Source organism: Pelodiscus sinensis, chromosome 1, assembly GCF_052426305.1.
Source record: "Pelodiscus sinensis isolate ZL-2025 chromosome 1, ASM5242630v1, whole genome shotgun sequence".
Classification (NCBI taxonomy): Eukaryota; Metazoa; Chordata; order Testudines; family Trionychidae; genus Pelodiscus; species Pelodiscus sinensis.
The window spans coordinates 334454199-334472198 of record NC_143052.1 but is presented as its reverse complement, the minus strand read 5'-3'; the positions used below and the strand labels follow the sequence as shown (position 1 = coordinate 334472198).

General features: G+C 42.9%; 1 protein-coding gene across 10 annotated transcripts in view; it reads right to left on the bottom strand.

The window, feature by feature from the left end:
• Nucleotides 1–18000, bottom strand: part of DLG2 (discs large MAGUK scaffold protein 2) — a 1584089-nt gene that overhangs the window by 1284252 nt on the left and 281837 nt on the right. Inside the window, exon 1 of one of the 10 annotated variants that reach the window (XM_014578097.4) lies at nt 13215–16794. The exons of 8 other annotated variants lie outside the window; for them this stretch is intronic. In XM_014578097.4, coding sequence (XP_014433583.3) covers nt 13215–13244 — 30 coding nt within the window. In that variant the 5' untranslated portion in view covers nt 13245–16794. Of the gene's footprint in view, nt 1–13214; nt 16795–18000 lie in introns of those variants that run through there. One more of the 10 variants, XM_025189241.3, reaches the window with a different exon arrangement.

Genomic DNA, 18000 nt, shown 5'->3' with positions numbered 1-18000 from the left:
AGGCTAATTTTCCGAGCTGCTCTACAAGCTGCCCTAGACGCCACAAATGCAGTGGCCTGCACCATGGCCATGGAACTGGTCTTATGCCACAGCTCATGGCTACAGGGATCTGGAGTGTCTCGTGAGCTCAGACTGCTATTCAGGACCTCCCCTTCAAAGGGCCGTCCCTGTTCTCTGAACAGATTGATTAGCATCTGCATGGCCTTAAAGATACTCGAGCCACCCTAAAGTCCCCCAGCTTCCCAGAGATGTTCCCTCTTGCGTGGGAACCCTTCTAGGCCTGCCCAACAGGGTGCAAGATTGGATTTCCCTCATCGTATGGGGAGAAATGGGAACAGAAGGAATAATAGGTTCCATTCCCACCCTGCCTCAGATCAGGGCCAGGGACCCTCTAACAAGCCCCAGGAACTGCATCAAGGCTTTTGAGGGTATGCCCAAGGACAGCCTACTAGCCTCCCCCTTCCAGTTCTGGGATTGTCTGTGCCTGGGAGTGCATTACCTTGAACCAATGGGTCCTAGAGATTGTGGGGAGGGGATAGTCTATCCCCTATCTTTCCCCCCTCCCCAGCCATCCCCCTGCCCTGTCCCTCTTCAGGGACCCCTCTCACAAGTATCTCCTCAGGGACAAGATACTGCAGCTCTTGAGACTGGGAGCAGCCAAAGTGGTCCCCCAGGAGTTCATGGGCACGATTTTTTACTCCTGGTACTTCCTGGTTCCCAAGGCAAAGGGGGGGGAGGGTGTTTACCCATCCTAAACCTCAGGGAACTCGATGCCTTCATCACCAAGGCCAAGTTCAAGATGGTGAGTGACCCTAGAGTCCATTATCCCATCCCTCATTCCTGGAGACTGGTATGCTGCTCTCAATCTAAAAGATGCCTACTTCCATAGTTCCATTGCCCCTCACCACAGACGGTTCCTGTCAGCCGACGGTCAGGGCAGTGTGTGTGTGTATGTTTCCGAGAAAAGGTTTAACGTCCGTGCCTTTACTGCTAGGACCGGGGTCCCATCGCAGAGGGTGGCCAGCAGGCCAACAGACGCCCCGTTATATAGGAAGAGCTTATTACATCTTAGATTTCAGCTGCTAGAATTTCATAATTCCTTCGCAGCGGGCAGCCTTGAGGAAAGACTGAAAGATGCCCCAGTGGATCCTGTCACCTGGGAGTGACACAGATCCAAACGCCCAAGCTCTTCCTATAACTGTCCCTTTAGACCGGCTGAAGTTCTTTTAAATTGTGCTTGGTTCTGTTACAGCAACTGAAGGAGGCAGGTTAAAGCTTAAACAGTTACAGGTTTATTAAAGAAGCTTATAAATCATATGGTTGCAATGGCTATTGTTCTATTTCTTAACTATTAGCAAAATATAGGTCTTAAAAATGGTTACAAAGAAGATAAAGATAGAAAAATAGAAATAATGGTACCAAGTAACAGCTTACTCTTTCTATGTGTACACTTAAGACAGAGGACCACATCCAGGTACCATTTTTACCCCCTTCTGTGCCTCTCGACTCCAGCATGTCAGGCCAGGGCCGGTCCCTCAATTCCTAGGAAAGACGAAAATACGAGGTGGGCGTCCCCATAGAACCTCGGGAGGTCAAACACCTAACCCCACCAGCAGGTAGAGGGTAGAATGACACTCAAAGTGAGTGTATGCTGGGCCCATCTTATATACCCATGGGGTCACGTATTTCTCTTTCTTATCTGTAATGCCAATTGATGCTGTTCTGTCTGCTGTGAGACCAGTTCTTACAAGGAAATTGTGAACTTAATTTACACTTGTAAGAGAGATTTGAGGTGATTAAATTTTGAAGTACTGGACATTGTTTTCTCAGTGGGAAATTCCTCTCAGGGACTGTGTGTGTGTTCGAATCAACATAGGTGCCAGCCGGTGGCAGTCTCACATATCCTGATCTCTCCTCATATCTATGTTTCAGCTTCTCAGGATCAGATGAGCCAGCATAGACTATGCTGATATTATTGCTCCTTCTCTGTCCTGTATGCTTCAGAGAGGCAAATAAGATGGATGATATGGGGTTAGTCTGTCTGGCCACAGTTCCTCTGCTTTATGGTTGGCCAGGACATTTACTAGTTTATGGCCCTCCTCTACAACCCCTTGGGTGTTCACAAAATGCACAAAAAGGCTGTAGTCATCACCATCCTGAGAAAGTGGCACATCCAAGTGTTCCCTTACCTGGATGACTGGCTTGTCCAGGGCCTCTCCTCAGAACAGGTGCTGGCCCACATTGTCCTGGTACAGGAACTCTTCTGAGAACTGGGTCTTCTACTCATCATGGCCCTGGTTCCCACTCATGTCATAGAGTTTGTGGGCGCTTGGCTGGACTCAACATTGGTCATGGCCTCCCTGCCCAGGTCACGTTTTCTGGCTATTAGAGAAGCCATCATGACCACGTGTGCGTTCCCAATGACAAACAGTGAGGAATTGCATGTGCCTGCTGGGACTCATGACTGCCTGCACTTATGTGATCCAGCACTCCAGGCTTCAAATGCATCCTCTACAGATGTGACTGGCACAAATTCACAACCCGTCCTTCCATTCTTGGGACAGAGTGGGGATGGTGCTCCTCACCATCCCCCTCCCCCAAAAAAATCCTCTACTCCCTGGATTGGTGGACCCAAGAAGAGGTGGTCTGTACTGGAGTCCCATTCTCCAAGGCTCAGCCAACCCTTTGGTTGGTGATGGATGCCTCCAACACCAGCTGGGGAGCTCATGTCGGCAACATGCAGACCCAAGGTATGTGGTCGCAGGAGGACCTCTCCCTGTGTATCAGTGTCAAGGAGCTGTGGGGCAGTCCATCTCGCATGTCATGCCTTTCTTCCCTGACTCGAGGGAAGAACGGTTCTTATCCTATTTGACAACACGTTGGCTGTTTCCTACATAAACAGGCAGGTAGGAGTCCGTCCCTCTTCCCTGTGTTGGGAAGCCCGCCAGCTTTGGGAATTGTGTATCAGGGAGGGTATCTACCTGTTTGCCTCCTACCTTCTGGGGTCTCAGAACACTCTGGCAAGCCAGCTGTGCAGGTTCTTCTCTGACCACAAATGATCCCTCAAGGGGAATGTGACCCTACAAATTTTCAACAGATGGGGATTTTCCCTCCTAGACCAGTTTGCAGACACCAAACAGAAAGTATCCCAGGTTCTGCTCCCTCATGGGGCAGGGTTGGGGGTCACTGGGAGATGCACTCATTACCCCTGGGCCCAAAGGGACATTTTATGCATTTCCACCCTTCCTGCTGGTACACAAGGTGCTCCTACAGGTTCAGGAGTTCAGGGTCTCTGTAAGTCTCATTGTGCCGGTGTGGCCCAGATAGCACTGGTTCATGTACCTTCTGAGCCTGTCCTGCAAGAGGCCGATAGCCCTCTCTCTGGACGTGGGTGTGATAATGCAGGACTTCAGCAGGCTCTGCCACCCGAACCTGCGATCCCTGCACCTCAAGGCCTGGAAGCTCCATGACTGACAGAAGTGCAGCTTCAATGCTTGGAGAGAGTGCAGAAGGTACTGTTAGGAAGTAGGAAACCTTCCACTAGGGCCACTTACTTGGCTAACTGGAAGCGTTTCTCCATCTGGATGCTAGGTGCTCATGTCCATTCCAAATCCTGCCCACCTCCCCTTCTTCGGAGTAGTCCAGTAAGAAGGAACCAAGGGGGTGGAGGGCCTGCAATGGTATATATTAGCTGATATAGCGGCGCCACTCCAGGGGGCTCCCCTGCTGGTTCAACGTACACTGCTAAGGGAAAATCTTCCAACAACACACGCACACAGTGCACACACACCTACATGGAATGGACATGAACAACCATCTCGAAGAACAACAGTTACAAAAGGTAAGTAACCATTTTTTCTGACTGTTGCATTTTACACCAGTTGCAATTATTTTAGGGCTGATACTTTCAAATTCAGGCAAATTGCATTGGAATAATCTAGTCAGAAAGCAATGAACAAATGGAAGATTAACTCCAGCTACGATCAACACTAAATCCCTAGCCAGCTAGAGGCAGTACAATGCCTTTCCTGAAGGTACTGATGTTTGCCAGTCCTGAATCAATAAAAAGTTGATGAGGAGACCTGAACTGTAGACTACCTTAATTCCTGGGCAGAGATCATCAACTAGAGGAGATCACATCCTGGTGGTGAGCTCTTTGACTAAGTCATGCATTGGTTCCATCTTGATGGTATTTAACTTTAACAAATTACTCATCCATCCATTGGTCTCAGCCAGATGGTGGAGTACCTAGGTATTAGTGGTGTTTGCAATGGTGGTAAATGACAGATGAAATTATACAGCATTGGTATATGAATGGCACTTGAGTCCACAAAGTCTCCCTAATTCTTCTATTGGTACAATAGAGTGTTAGGCACTGGTGGTGGAATGCAACAGCTGAGTGTTCTGGTGGCAGAACTATATTTGCATACTAATAACAAAGCATGAGACATCATTTTAGTGGGTTTTCCTTTTCATGTAGCTCAGGCAGGATACCAGGATGTTGTAATCAGCCATATTTAATACTGTTCAAGTATCCAAGAGTGGAGTGTAGATTTGTGCCCTTTATCCCAAGACAGCAAGAGATTGTCCATCTGCCCTCACTTTTGGTATTGAATCCAGTACCATCCCAAAAGGCAATTGGGAAGGCTCTAGAAAAGTAAATGTGGAAAGATGGGTTCTTGAGTTTAAGCAAAGTAACTGAGAAACAAAGAGATGGTTTGACACCAGACAGTAGCTGCACATATTTGTTGTATCCACCGAAGGTTTATTCAGGGCTGGCTGGATTGTAGCATGTATAAAGGTGGAAGTTGGGATGCCAATGCCTGATTTGAAAAACAAAATCTTATTCAGAAGGGGCCAATGTGGCTCATCAAATGTCAAGACTATTCATTGAAGGTGGTGGGTCACTTTTCAATCAGGAGGTCCAGAGCTTCCTGAAACATTGAATAGTTTTAGGCGAGTGCATGATGTCCAATTTCACACACATTGTGACAAAAAGACTTCCCCAATACTGATTTTCTTGGTGAAGAAAGAGGATAATTCAAACATAGCCTATTGACAAAATGAAGAGTCTCAGGCCTGGCAAGATATGACCATACACTTGCCGGAATTATTGACATAATGACTCATTCATAGATTCCCACTTCCTTCTCCTTGCCAGCCTTGTGCCAGACGGACAGAAACAGAAGGAAACTTGCCTGTCAGAGGCAAACAAATGTAAACACAAAGAATTTCTTCAAGCCTATGCTGAAACTCTGTTAGTAGCCAAGGCACCCTTCTTCTCAATGTCAGTACTGACCCCCCCAAAATATACCTCAAAAAGGTTTTACAGGATGCTGTACAACTTAACCAACCCTATTTCTTGAAATGCACAGCAGAACACACCATTACTTGCTATAAGGAGCTATCCTATCAACTGTGTCCAGTAATGCTCATCAGATTATGTGCAACTGGACACCTACTAGGCATGGATAACTTGACAATCATAATGCAGTACTCATTAATGCAGGAGCAGGTTTCCCTGCATTCCCAAACCTATGCATCACTTTATACTTCACTTTTAAACATGAGGCTTCTCAATGTTGAGTAATAATAAAGCACAACCACAACCACCTGAGCAGTTAATTGAACATTTTCTTCCTTGTTTCCAGGACCTGTTAATAGATTCATAAAACAAAATCACCTTTCTCTTCCATAGTTAAATTTGGTCTTATAAAGACATCTCCCTGAGATCCTCAAATTATAAGCTAATGATATCTATTGAAAATTTCAGTTACACTAAACAAGGTCAATGCTTGGAAGAAACAAAATGCCACTCAGAAAGAGAGATCAAAGTTACTCACTTCTATTCTTGTTGCTACCATGGAGACCAAAAAAAAAAAAAAAAGAAGAGACTTAACAGACTTAATTCTTCCTGAAATTTATAATTAACTACAAGGGAAAGGGGACAATTACCATATTTCTAAAGAATAAAAGAGAAAAAAAGTTGAGCTTTTGACAAGATATAATTACAAGACATATACAGTGCACATTGGTTTGTTCTGTATAATTTTCTTGAAGTTCCCAAAAGGAAAAAAAAAGATTTTTTTTCCTAGAAAACACAACATGTGCTTCATCAGTTTACATTTGTAATGCTCAGAATTCAAGCACTAAAGACAAACAACTGGTATAATTCTACCAAAATTTAACACTGGTAAATAAAGATTTGAAATAAATACTCAATTATACACCCCATCTGCCTCACATCTTTGAATATATTTGCTAGCAAAGATAAATGGTAATCAATGAGGAGAGTTTTTCTCTTTTTCTAAGATTGCATAAAGTGGCCAACAGTCAACTAACAGTCATATAAGCCGCCCTGAAATACTACTTCAGTTAAGAATTGAGTAAATTGCATGTAAATTGCATGCATTCAGAACTATTAAACTGTTAAGATCTGGCAGGAAAACACCTCAGTTTGAAATGCTCATCAGGACATAATAATGACTTCAGAAAAGAGTTCAATTTTATCTAAATTTGAATATTTGACCAACTGAACAAAACCCATGAAATTAGTTTTGTGAGAGGTTTTGTTAGAGACTTCCTCAGCAAGTGCTATTCTGATTTATAACTGAGACTATATATTTGTTTACCCAAGAAACTCAGTTGTGAAAGTAGAGGATGCAGACTCATGGGTACTACAATCCAACAACAGGTTCACCTGAACTCCTGAAAAGAAAAACCAACAGATGTTGGACTGATGATGTTAACACTGTTAGGAAGTCTCCCCACAAAAAAGGAGAACTGTGGTTATTAATTGTTCAATACCGAGATAAATTTAGGGTTATTTATGAATTATTAATAATAATGAGTCAGATCATCAGCTGATGTGAGCCATCATAGCTAGATTGAGTTCTAAAAGGTTATGCCTGTTTACTTCAACTTGATGTTTATGAGACCAAATGAAATTACTCATATATATATGTTAATTAATCTATGTGATTTTTCCATCTCTTGGCATTTCTTAATTTTGCATTCGAACCTGCAAATAATACTTCCATGTAGGTGGGACTACGGGAACTCTCCCTGAAGAGAATGGAGTTAAACTTACATCAGCTTTACACCTCTGTATATAGTTTCTCCAGATTTATACCAGTGTAAGGAAGAGGAAAATCAGACTCGTGCCCTTGAATTGAGTAACTATACACACATGAATGGCTGCAGGGGTTGGTCCTTTTCACTAATTAGTCATTGATTTATTACCAGAATCTGGCCTTTATTTTATAGACCAGATATTCAACTCTGATAGATGATCAAAAAGGGGGCAAGAGGTAACTAGTTCAGGAGCCCACCCAGTCTCTGTTATAAATTAGAGCACCCTAAGGGGTTGCTATATGTTATGCCAGTTGGAATGGTCCCCTGTGGCCATTCTGATATCAGAGAACTGTCACAGGACAGTGCACATCAACCAGGGCCCCATCATGTTCCCAACACAGCCTTCTGCTGGGTGGGCTAGAAATGGTATCCAGCACTCAAGGATTCCACTTCATCAGGGAAATCTCCAGCAAACCGATCGGGTAAAGAATCTGGCCTTACATTGCCAAGTATGGCACAACAAAAATAACATATATTATTCATAGTACAATAGCTGCACGTGGGCAACTTGAAAACATACTAGCTCAGGCAGAGTATCTACTTACTCACCCTTACAATAGTGCTGAGAGAAAGTTGAGTTCTAAACTCTGGCTGTTCCTAGCTGAGCAGTGCTAGTTGGGAAAGGAGAGTTGTTGCTGATGAATGAAGTGCCTGGGAGCCCTGTGCTTTGTAGCACTCATTTCTGCTTCAGAAGGGAACTGTATTTTCTTGCTCCAACATCTACTGCAGAGTGGCAGTACAAGGAAAGGCCTGATTAGACCCCCTGAATTGACCAGCTATGCCACTGTGAAGTCACGGAGCATCCAACACACAAGCCAAATCTTGGGGTGGTACTCAAGAGAGCAGCACCTCATCATTCTACCAGGTTCCTGTGTCAGTGTGACGGAAGTACCTTGCACTGTCTTCCTCTCTGGGAACCACCTGCTTGAGACAAGGCAAAGCTTTGCCTAATTATATTTATTGGTGCTACTTGTTATAATATAAATATATTGCCCGATCACCGGGAGCTAATAAAGAAGTGAGAGAAAGATAGTCAGGTTGTGCAAGTCTGGATTTCATGTGATAAACATTAGGCACTGATTATCATAAGCACACAACCCTGCTGCCTGGTAACATTAAAAGATGGATTTCTTTCCACCACCTTTTATAGACTTGACTGAATTAAGCCCTTATAAAAGTTGCTTAGACTGACAGCCTTACAGAGAGAAGTTTTGTTAATTTACAGAACTGGACTGGAGCAATATAAGACTGATTGAATCCATAGACTCCCTCCTGGGTCTCTCAAAGTTGTGACAGTGGATTTTGTGATGTGTTCCTATCCATTAGGAAATGGACTAAGACCTTAACACTCGTTGCACATAGATCACCAAAGACACAGGGTCATTTCCCCCCTAATATCAAGGTCTTTAAACAAATCCCTTACTAATTTATCTGCTCTACTATCACAGGTGAATCACATTTCTGACATGAACAGTTATTTACTGTTCACACATTCTGCATTCCTGGATTAACACAGTATTCCAGTTGAAGTTGACAGTCAGACTTCAGTGCAGGAGTAATATTAACAATTAATTAATTAAGATTTGATAGTTCTTCAAATTTTCAATTTTCTTTCAAATTTTACTTTCTTATCTGAGAAAAAGCCAATTTATATTATACAATCTGTCCTGTCTTGTCTGCAGCCCCTTGTCTGGCTTGCAAGAAGGAGAGGGCAAAAGGGTAGAACCTTCCTGCCATCTTCCCCCTCAGTGCTTTGAGCAGCCACCAATGGCAGAGTAGGCCTGTTCCTGTGCTCATGTAACTCATAAAATGGGGATGGGCAAACTTTGTGGTCCGATGGCCACATTTCAATATGATAAATTGTATGGCAGGTGGTGAATGCTCACAAAATGGGGGGAGTGGTATAGGAGAGGTTGACAGTTCCTGGTGGGGATGCAGATTCTGGAGTGGGTGAGGGATGAAGGGTTTGGGGTATGGAAAGGTGTTCTGGGCTGGGATTGAGGGGTTTGGAGGGCAGAAAAGAGATCAGATGTGGGGCAGGGTTGGGGCACAGGGAGGGCCTCGGAAATGCAGGATCTGGGTGGCACTAATCTCAAGCAGCTTCCAGAAGTAGTGGCATGTCCTCCATCCAGTTCCTTGGCACAGGCAGAGCTAGGTGGCTCTGTGTGCTGCCCCTTCCACAAGCACCGCTCCCACAGATCTCAGTGGCTATGGTTCCCAACCAATGGGAGCTGCTGGGCTGGCACTTGGGGTAAAGGGCAGTGTGTGGAATCCCCTGGCTGCCCCTAAATATAGGAGCACAAGGGGACATGCTGCAGCTTCCAGGAGCTGCACAGAACAGGGCAAGCTTCCCAGCTTGGATAGACAGAGTTATACCAGTAGAACTTGAGCTAGTGCACTAAAAATAGCAGTGTGCACATTGCAAGGGTTTTTAAGCCTAGGAAGCAAGATGGGCTTAAGAACCTGAGTTCCAGCCCTATCCTGTTATTTTTACTGAATTCTATTGACAAAATACTACCACAAATCCATGTGGCTTATGTATCAGCAAAAAAGAAACTAAATTAAGGACCTGATCAATTAAAATAAACAAGAAGCCCTGATGGACTGATTCAGCTTTTATCTGGCTCAGGTGTTCAGTAAATACATGGAGACACCAACAAAATAAAATCAGGCAAGCCCATTTTGTAGTTTAGAGAACATTCAACTTATTGATGGGGGGAATCAAATGTTTGCAGCAAAAACTGCTTAAATAAATCACGATTTCAGACTTTTACAAGTCACAATCTATTGGGCTGTTGCATTTATAAGGATTTAAATAATATCTTCAAGTATATTACACACAACTTTAAAAAGCTTATCTATTGCACCACTATTGACACGACCACTCTATTTACAGTGGGGATGTGAATGGGTAACCAGTTAACTGGTTACCCAGTAAGCCTCACTCTTAGCGGGTGGGACTTACTACCTACTGGTTCACCATTATCTGGGAGCAGCCTTTTGCTCGTGTCCTGAAGATTGCTCCCCTCACAGCCCAAGTGGGCTGGGAGTCAGCAGCCTTGGGGGTAGGGGAAGGAAAGTGACAGGGTGTGGGGAGGCCTGCCAGCTCACAGGCAGGGAGTAAGCAGGATTGTGCTGAGTGGAAGCAGCAGTGGGCGGGGGGAAGCCTAGTGTGAATACCGTGTTCACCCTCCCCTCCCACTGCTGCTTTCACCCACTCAATCTCCTAGCTCTGTAGGGCTGGAGCAGCCCTTGCCCATGGTGCAGGGGCCACTCCAGCCCAGCTGTGGTGGGCAAGGGGGCTACTCCAGGCCCTTCCCTCCAACTCAGTTTAATCAGTTAACTGATTAAACTTAATCTTTAACCAGTTAATTGATTAAATGGGATTTTACATCTCTAATATACAGTAGTTTCTATAAATTGGAAATGTTTCAAATACCCTAGTAAATTTAACTACTATGTGTTGAACTTTCTAATAGCATTCACTGTCAGCACCTTTGTATTATTTATAAAACCTGAGGGAAAACCCTAAATATTTACTCTCTCTTTAAATTAAGATATATATCTCCAAAGGTGACCATGATAGTTACATGCACAAATCAAGTTAATAAATGCCTAAAAATGTGCAATTATTTGATTTTAGGCTAAAAATTACCATTATGAGACATAGATGCAAGTTATGTGAATATAATGTGTGTACAAGCAATTTTAATAAATGTCAAACACACTGAGCCAAAATCTGCTGTAATGAATCCTGGTGAAAATTAGTAATAACTCCACTGAAGCCACGAAAGTTTTATAGTTTTGAAGTCAATGGAGTAATTCCAGATACGCACTGCTGTAAAAATACCAATTATGTACAGAAAAGAACACAGAAAAATATCTATGAAATATGTATCCCCAACTTACTGCAACTTTTAAAAGACTGAAGCTTTTAATTTCTGCAGTAGTCCATATATCTGCCAGTATAGTCAATGAGGTAAGAGGTACAGGAGACAGGTCTGGTGGGATGAGTGGTACGGGTATTAGGGATATGGGGAAGTGGGGGACCTGCTTATAACTGAGGGAGTAAAATGATTGCGACCCCATGTATGTTACTGTCCACAGTACACCATGGAATGCAAGGTTAACTCAGTTCACACGTTCATGATCAGTTTGTAGAGCAAATATATCAGAGGCAGCTTCTTGTTGTTAATGAAAGGCAGCCAGATTCTGCTTTCAGTTACACCAATTCCAGACTAACTCCACTGCAGTCAGCAAAGTTATTTATTACATGTGTCAGCACTAACCTTAGGGGCTGTCAAAGCCTACAGCTGCAATTTCCCACCTGGAGACCTAGAAATGTCAGGGCTAATCCAAGCTCTTAAAGTAGAATCTAACCGTTTTCCTCGCAAATACAGCCTTAAAAATGTAATCTGAATGTTAGGGCTGAAAGTGTGACACTGAATATTTTATAAAGACCCTGCAGTTATTCTGAGACCCCACACACAGTTGCCCAGTGCTGGACCTGAGTCCCGTGGAATCAGTAGCCACAGGTTCCTGGATTATGTGCTGTGAGAGTTGGCACTGGCACCATCTCATCAGCTAATTGCTGCTAAACTCACTCATTAGCAGAGTTGAATGTGTGACCTCTGGTCACAGGGAAGAGCAGATAACATGAGGGGTGGGGGACTGGTCTAAAGGCAAAGGACTGCTTTCTAATCTCAGCACTGAGTCTAATTACCTATGTGGCCTAGCTCAAAGTCACTTTATCTTTCTGTCTTAGTTTCCCCATCTGCAAGAGATAGAGAACCACACTTAGCTAATGCTTTCAGTGATGATTGTTAATGAACTATTGTTCTTAGAGATATTGTTACTTCTGGTGTATTGAGACCATTGCCCATCATGCTGGATAGTATTGACTCATTGCCGCATCCCCATCTCTTTGCTGCATCCACCTGATATCTCTCTTTTACTTACACTGTATACTTGGCTGAGCAAGAACCATATCTTTGGTCTATTGTTTGTTCAGCACCTAGCACAATGGGGCCCTGACCTATGACTGAGACTTCTAGGTGTTACCGGAATACAAACAAGTCTTACTATTTACACAATAATCAAAATGTTCTAGATACCTTACACAGCAAAGGCACTCAGTAAAACACTACCCAAACACTGAAATTCTCAGAATTCACCTCATGTTCACTGTCAGCTAGGAGGTTCCCAGGACGCCTGATTATTCAGACAACTCTCCTTTACAAATCTGGGTATGATGCATGAACCCCATTACCAGCATTTGAGTTCCTCCTCTTCTGCTGCCAAACCCCAGTAGTGGCCTAAACATTTCTCCTATCATTGAATATTAAATTAGACCACTAAGTTTTGTGAAGTCCCATAAAAATCCTATTACGTAGCCATCCCCTCCAATTCTCAGGCTAGTCACACACATAGAAGTGTGATCATAGTGGATGTGAGGAGTCACTTAAATATGTATTTGGAGGGTGAATGGGATTATTTAGAAGGCCTATTAAAAATACTAAGGTTGGCTCTGACACTGCTGTAACACAGCGGAATTTGGACCAATGCATTTTGATTTTTAAGGCCTAGGGTTACAAATCAAAGCTAGTTTTGCCTCAGAAAGCCACATAAGCTACAGAAGCTTGCTACTCTCCAATCAGATATGTTGTTGTATCTAAACTACATCTGATTGGCTTCTCTAAAATGTTGGAACATATAATATAATGCTCACATTTAAAAAAACATGATTGGCTTCTCCCACATTTAGAGAATAAGATAGCATGATATGTTGAGACAATGAGTATTATAACATCTATTCTGAAATTGCTCCAATACTACAGATATTAATAGACACTAAGGTAAAATATCAAATCATTTTCCTTTTACAGGTTAAAAAAACACCAGTGAGTATAATATAAGTATAGAAACAATGTAACCCTCAGATAAAGAGAACAAAATGCTCATTGAAACAACAATCAGTTATCACTTTATCTTGCAACCTGAGACACTACATACCCAATCAGTTTAAATACAGGAACAGAATAATAGCAGAAAGATATGCACTCAAAACAGTAACGTCCTACCTTGGTTGTAACAATGCACAGACAATCCATTCTGCAAATCTCCACAAGAGTGTATGTAAATCATAAAATCAGCAAGATTGAGGAAAGGCTTTTGAAACAGCATGAACAGAACGGGAGACTTGAATCTGCACAGCCTGCTTTTCCAACTAGGGCCCTCATAAGAAACTGGAGTCCTCCTCCACAATGCTAAAGGCAGTCATGATTCTCACAGGGATCTGAAAATCCACTAGAAATCATCATCTCAAGCAAAACTTCCAGGTGGCTTAGTAAGCTTGATTGCTGCATTGTTCAATCTGTGATCAAAATATTCTGTTCAATAGTATTCAGGATTCTTACTGGGAATACGAGAACCACAACAAGCACAAAAGAGCAAAAGCATCACATTTCAGCTCTGGCTCTGATTTCACAGTTCTGATCTGCTATTCCAGTATTCCCATAAGATTTCCTTTGCCAGGTCTTTCGTGCTCTCTCTCTCCCCCCTATTCTTTCCTGCTAAATCTGAATAAGCACAACATACACAACTACCGGGCCCATCTATCAAAGTGCTGTTACTTCTCTGCCCAAAACAACTGCTTTTGGTTGTGAAGGTTTTTATTAGAGCTTGATTCCTATAAACACATATACTTGAAGTGCCTGATTGAAATAGTAAGGTGTACGCTCTGGTTCATGCGTCACATCTACAATCACTCAGATTTACTAGGGAAAATTCTGATTCAGGAAGGGAATATAACAGCTGGGTTATTAGAACTTTCAGAACATACAACAAAAAAACTTCAGGTTAGTAAAAAAGTTAACTGCCTACTTATATAGGTACGCAACACTGTGGGGTGCAATGTTGAAATAATTATAGTTCTCTGCAGGGGAAAAACTCCTCTTTATACATTACTGAAATCTAAACTGAGTTTTTTTAAATTATGAAGAAAACTTTAAAGTTTTTAATTAAAAAAATACCACCACCAGACACTTTAAAAACTCCTCAAATTCTTTTTCAAACTTTCCCTGTATGGTTGTCAGCATCAGTGGCTTAATCTGCTCATTTCATGCCCTGTATGAGTTGCTAATAGTCCTGTAATCTCCCCTAGAAAACCGGGTAGCCCCAAATCCCCTACCTTTCTTGCAGTGATGCTGGTGTAGAGCTTGCCTTTGAGGTGTCTGACATGAATCATGCTGAGTAAGAAAGCTCTTTGTCAGCTCTTAAAGCCTACCCTCTCTTATAGAGAGAGAGAGAGAGAGAGAGAGAAGGGGAACATATCTTAAATGAAAGCTCTGGCTAAAGAGAGAGGAAAAATCAATGCCTCCTATTCACTGGAAAAAAAATACAGCCAACTGGACTGTTGACAGCAACAAGAGGAAACGTCTAGACACCCATACATTACAATTCACCTTTTCAACCTATCGGACAGCACACTTTCCCCTTGGGTACTATGCTGAGAATCCCTCATTCTCACTCAGAGCTGAAGCATGTTTTCAATTAAGAAAAAAACTTTAAAAAAAAAAAAGGAACATTTAAAAGTCATCTCCCTTCCATAAATTATTAAGATTATAACCATAATATACTAGTGACTGCTAAAGAGGCAAGAGGCTCAGGAAATAACACACAATTATTTTGCCAAAATGAGGTCACTGTTACCAAAGTTTTTTAAAAATCCATAGTGAATCAGACATGTGGTCAGAATCAGAGAGCAACCAAAAAAAATACCCACAAACTATTAAAGTTTTATGGGATCTAAAATCTTAAAAAGAGACTCTTCAGAGGTTTTAGGACTTTAAAGATACTTTAACTTCTTCTGAACAACTGTGTTGTTTATGCAGCAAACTGGATTTTTTTAGATAACACACTGGAGTCTGCATGCTTAACCCATATTGTGGTTTGTTTTCTTTATTAGTCAACAAACATTTTTATTAAAAAAAATATAAAAAAGCTAAAAAAAGTCACTGATCATTTCTAGCATCCACTGGCTCACATACCACTGAAGGGTCAATTAACTCAATAGCATGGTCTCTCAAAATCCTGTTTGTAATCCAGGGCAGGGCATAGTAAATGGAAGTTAAATCTACTCTACAATGGGGAAGAATTTGACATCCATATTTACAACACCTTCATTTGATTTCCTTTGTGTTCCTCTATCTGTTACATTCGATCTACTACAGCAAAGTTGTGTGAATTGCTTCCATTAAAAAAATCACTTAATGACTTGGCTGTAAAAATTCACTCCATACTCAAAACCTGGCATATCAGGATAGATTCCAAACAAGTCTCTAAGGCCTGATCTGCAAACATACGTGAACAACTATTCCTGTGAGTTGTCCCAGTGCACTCTCAATAATATTTACAGACTATTACATGAAAATTGGAAGGATGGAACTCACTCATGTGAGTAAAGTGCTCCACAGATTTCATCTATGCTCCATTTTGTGCAAATCTGGCTCACAAACCATCAGCTCCATGTGTAAAAGTGGCCACCGTATGCACACAGAAATGTGGGATTTGCTTGACCTATACACAAGCTTAGTTTGTGATCATGTTTCCTTCATCGTCCTTTAGTTTAAAGTGGAATAGACCTGTGCTTTTGGAGCTAAAGGTCCCAGCTTGATCCTCTCTGATTATCATGATATGTGTATGTATGAGATCACCGTTTGTTCCACATGCATGAACAGTAAGCTAGATAAAGCCAGTGCTGCATATACAGAGAGAGTCTGATTCACTGGTTCTCAATTTTTTTTCAAGCTGTAAATCACATACCACCTCTCCAGCAACAACTCAACCCCTATTTCAAAAGAGCCCAGCAACTATCCTGTTCATATGCATTAAGCACACAAGCAATATTAGGGAACAATATTAAAGAGACAAGATGAAAGCACATTTGCTTTAACGTGATAGGTTTGGCTGCTTTAATATGCCCTTCCAAAGATAGACCTTTGCTGTTTATTTCCCTTAATGTATGATTTTACATTTATTAGGACCAATTCTCCCAGCACTGCCATTATTCCATTTTCCGTAGATCATTTTGCAATGTAGTTCTGTTCTCCTGTGTGTTTTTCACCTCTTCAGTTTTCATATCAACTATCAATATGGTCATGACTGAATTACACTATAGAAGCCCCTGACACGACATAGCTATGAAGCAGCAACCAAGGGAGAAATGAGACTATTTTAGTTGTTGCTGTGGTTAATTTAGTTGGTCAAAAATACTGTCTGGAGATCCAGAAATAAGTCCTTGCCTGTACTTCAATTAGCAAGTAGCCATACTACTTAAAGCCTGAGTGTTATTTCCCACAGAAGCAGCTCTGTACACAACAATATGACAGGCACTGGGCTAGATGACTGGTTCCTTCCATTTTTAATATTGTGAAGTGTCCATTTTAAAGAAGGACAGGGATAAACACGACCCTATGGCTACAATGCAGGTTAACTAAGTGAAATTCTACAGCCTGCATCATAAATGAGGTCAAATTAGATGATCTAATAGCCCTTTCTGGCTTTAAAATCTATGGATTTATTGTATTCAGAAAGGGTTGTTTTACTTGCACAACTTAAGAACAATTTTCAATTGAACAATTATATTTGAAGCTCTAGCCTGCAAATCCTAAAATGTAAATTTTGTAAAATATAAATATAATACAACATAAAACCAAGAGGAAGCTTTTAATGATTTTTATTAATATTCTATTAACACAGTGTTTAAAAGCATTTTTTGGAATTTTTCAAACCACAAGCTGGCAGCACTAAGAATTTCAAAGCTATGGACTACAAACAAAACTGAAATGAACGCTATTGTTAAATCTCAAGCTACAGTAAACTTCCGATAATCTGGCACTTTTAGGACCCAGGGGTGCTGGATTATCAAATATGCCAGACTATTGGAAGGGAGGGCTATGAAGGATCTGGGGTGGGGTGGGGGGTGTGCCCCTCATAGCCCCCCTTCCGATAGTCCGGCTCTGCACCAGGCGTCCCCGATTCAGCTCCTGCTGGTCAGTTTTAGCAGCGGCTGAATCGGGGACGCTTGCGGCAGAGCAGCTGGGGTGCTGCCGGGTTGGTCCGGTAGCGCTGCCCCTTGGTGCTGCGAGACCAACCCGGCAGCACCCCAGCTGCTCTGCCCCAGGCATCCCCAAGAGCTGAAACTGATCAGTGGCTGACTCCAGGAAGCCCGGGGCGAGCTGATCTGCCTTGGGCTTCCTGGAATCAGCCGCTGGTCAGTTTCAGCAGCGGCTGAATCGGGGATGCCTGGGGCAGAGCAGCTGGGGTGCTGCCGGGTTGGTCCCATAGCGCCACCCCTCGGCGCTACGGGACCAACCTGGCAGCACTCAAGCTGCTCTGCCCCAGGCATCCCCAAGAGCAGCTGGGGTGCTGCCAGCTTGGTCCCGCAGCCCCGAGGGGCAGTGCTAAGGGACCAACCCGGCAGCACCCCAGCTGCTCTGCCCCCGGCTTCCCTGATTCAGCTGCTGGTCAGTTTCAGCAGCGGCTGACTCGGAGAAGCCGGGCGCAGAGCAGCTCCAATTGTCCAGCTGCCCGGAGCACTTCCGGATTCCTGATGGTGCCGGACCATCAGGCGTGCCAGAGCATTGGATGCCGGACCAATGGAATTTTACTGTACATCTATACTACCTCACAGATTGATGGTCTGAGATTGATCCACTGGTGGTTTATTTAGTGAGTCTACTGAAGACCTGACAGATCAACCGCAGATGGTTCTCCTATCACCTCTGTTACTGAACCCCAGATGAGAAGAGTAAGGGAAGTCGACGGGAAAGTTTCTCCCATCACCTCCCCACAGTATGGAGCTCA